The 2623-nt window shown below is 44.1% G+C and overlaps 1 protein-coding gene across 1 annotated transcript in view; it reads left to right on the top strand.

The window, feature by feature from the left end:
- jam3b (junctional adhesion molecule 3b) overlaps nt 1-2623 on the top strand; it is a 73976-nt gene that overhangs the window by 66006 nt on the left and 5347 nt on the right. The window contains exons 4-5 of the mRNA XM_014026796.1: nt 623-775; nt 1247-1449. Of these exons, the coding sequence (XP_013882250.1) occupies nt 623-775; nt 1247-1449 (356 nt within the window). The remainder of the gene's footprint in view (nt 1-622; nt 776-1246; nt 1450-2623) is intronic.

Below are 2623 nucleotides of genomic sequence, written 5' to 3'. Positions count from 1 at the left end.
CCATCCATCCATATATCCATCCATCTACCCATCCATGCATCCATCCATCTACCCATCCATGCATCCATCCATCCATGCATCCATCCATCCATCCATCCATCCATATATCCATCCATCTACCCATCCATGCATCCATCCATCTACCCATCCATGCATCCATCCATCCATCTATCCATCCATCTACCCATCCATCCATCCATCCATTCATCCATTCATCTATCCATTTATGCAGCCCTCTCGAGGAGATCTGTTCCAGAGCCAGGAACCAATTGCTGGGTGTTTGTTCACTTCAATAATGTTGAAATTTAAATCCCCACACAAAAATCAAAGTTTGACCTTCAGAGGCTATAAAAACACAACAACCATATATCTTCTTATGAAAGGCTATTTGAAAACTTGGTGAGTGTGATGTGACAACATTTAGGAGCTTTGGAACACAAAAACATCCTGTTTAAACTAACTTTTAAACTCTACAAGGGTCTTAAAAACACAAATCCTACAAGCTCCCGGTACTGCAGGTGCTCAGGCATGGGGCTACAAAGATGATTGTTGGCCTGGACACCAGTTTGGCTTTTTGTTTTTCTCATTTTGTTTTCTCTCATTTGTTTTTGTTATATTACAGGTGACTTGGAAGACAGAGCTATGATCAGAGAGCACGCCTCCTTACTCATAACAAACGCCACGAGATCGGACACAGCGAAGTACCGCTGCGAAGTCACAGCTGCTAACGACCAGAAGTCATTTGATGAGATTGTGATCAACCTTGTTGTAAGAGGTGCTCTGACTTACTTTCACACCCGTTCATCTAAGATGTAAATATAAATGTCTAAAGGCAGAGTAGAAGCGATTGGTTGCTCTTAAAAGGGAAACTTTGCCCAGCAAAGCCCACTATGGATGCTGAAAACTGATACCAGGTTGTGGATCGCTCTGGCCCTTTGGCATAAATGTGAAGATGTGTTCGGACCAGAACTGCTCAGCTGCAAAGGCGTGTTCCAGGCTATAAGAGGAAACGCCTGAAACTGCATCTGTTCTGAATCGCAGTGCTAAAGAAAGAAATGGCTGTGTATATTGGTGGCATTTTCTGGCAGGTCCAAAACTCCTGTTTTTACCTGGTCCTACCGCTGGTGGGTTCATAGAGATACTGTGAGGGGTTTTAGACTCCAGGCCCAGCAGCATCCTGCAGAAAGTGTGTGTTGCCTGAAGACTGACTGTACTGACTCTCATCACATGGTCTGTGTCACCACAGTAAAACCCGTGGTGCCAAAATGCCACGTTCCCAAGTCCGTGCCTTTTGGGAAGTCGGCTGAACTGAGCTGYGTGGAGGAGGAGGGCTTCCCGAAGTCTCAGTACCAGTGGTTTAAGGACAACGAGGAAATCCCAGATGACCCGAAGACCAGCTTGAAATTCTCCAACTCCTCATACACGCTGAATGCAGACACGGGAACTCTGGTCAGTATGCACCAGCATGTGTTTGGACAAGGACACACAAGAGTGGCTGGGGCGGGGCGGCGGGAACAGTGGCCCTATGCCCAGGGGTGGGGGCAGATATTTTGGGGAGATGGTTGGGGGGCCTGGGTTTGAGCCACAAAAGGAATCTGCAGCCCTCGTTTGCACATTCCTCAATCATTGCTTACTTCCCAACAMGACTAAGCGCTTTCCTGTCAGCATGAAACTATGACACAGCACAATGAGAAATGACTAAAACTAAGAATTTCTGTCTGACATTTTTATCTCTGAGAACACAGTTTGCTGTCACTGCTGACCACCAGCTGTGGGGGAGGAGATTATAAATGTTTAAAATTTTCTGAACGTTAAATACAACCCTTGAGTGGAAACGACTGTGATCACTTTACATTATCTGGACAGTTTAGAGTGTGGTATCTTACACGATGCACTGTTTATTAGGGGTCATGGACATGCCTTCATACGATCATGGTGGATCAGTGATAAGAATTCTTGCCTCACAACAGCAAGGTTGTAGGTTCATCTCCCAACCTTTCTGTGTAGAGTTCACATGTGAGCGTGGCACTCCAGTTTCCTCCTGCAGACCAAACCAAACATGCTAGGCTAACTGGTAACTGTAAACTGTCATTAGGTATGAGTGAGAGGGTGAATGGTGGTCTGAATGTGTCTCTCATGGACTAGAGACCTGTTCAAATACCCCACCTCTTGACACCAGCTCTTTGCCAAATAAAGTGGGTAAAGAAAAATAAGTGGATAATTAGTCTTGACATTTATCAGTGTAGGTTATCTCACAACACAGTTCAGTGTCTGTATAGAGCAGAAAATGGTCATTCAGACAAAACTGATGCAATCTGTTATAATATAAATACAGGATTTCTTCTCAGTCCAGAAATSATTTTGTCATCAAACATCAAGCTTTATTGACTTAAGAGAAGAAATGCAGAAGCTGCTGGATAACACAATACTGACCTGATCTCTTTCTATTTAACACAAACTGATATGAAAATAACATTTGTATTTACAATGAAAACGTGTTTGAACGCAGCTGGAGATAGATCCAGCTCAACAAGTGGAAGAGAAAAACTGAATAAAGAGGATGGATGGATGGATGGATGGATGGATGATGGATGGATGGATGCTATGATGGATGGATGGATGG

This window comes from Austrofundulus limnaeus, unplaced genomic scaffold (assembly GCF_001266775.1).
Source record: "Austrofundulus limnaeus strain Quisiro unplaced genomic scaffold, Austrofundulus_limnaeus-1.0 Scaffold589, whole genome shotgun sequence".
NCBI classification, from domain to species: Eukaryota; Metazoa; Chordata; class Actinopteri; order Cyprinodontiformes; family Rivulidae; genus Austrofundulus; species Austrofundulus limnaeus.
The sequence above is the reverse complement of the archived record's forward strand: the minus strand, read 5'-3'. Positions and strand labels throughout refer to the sequence as shown.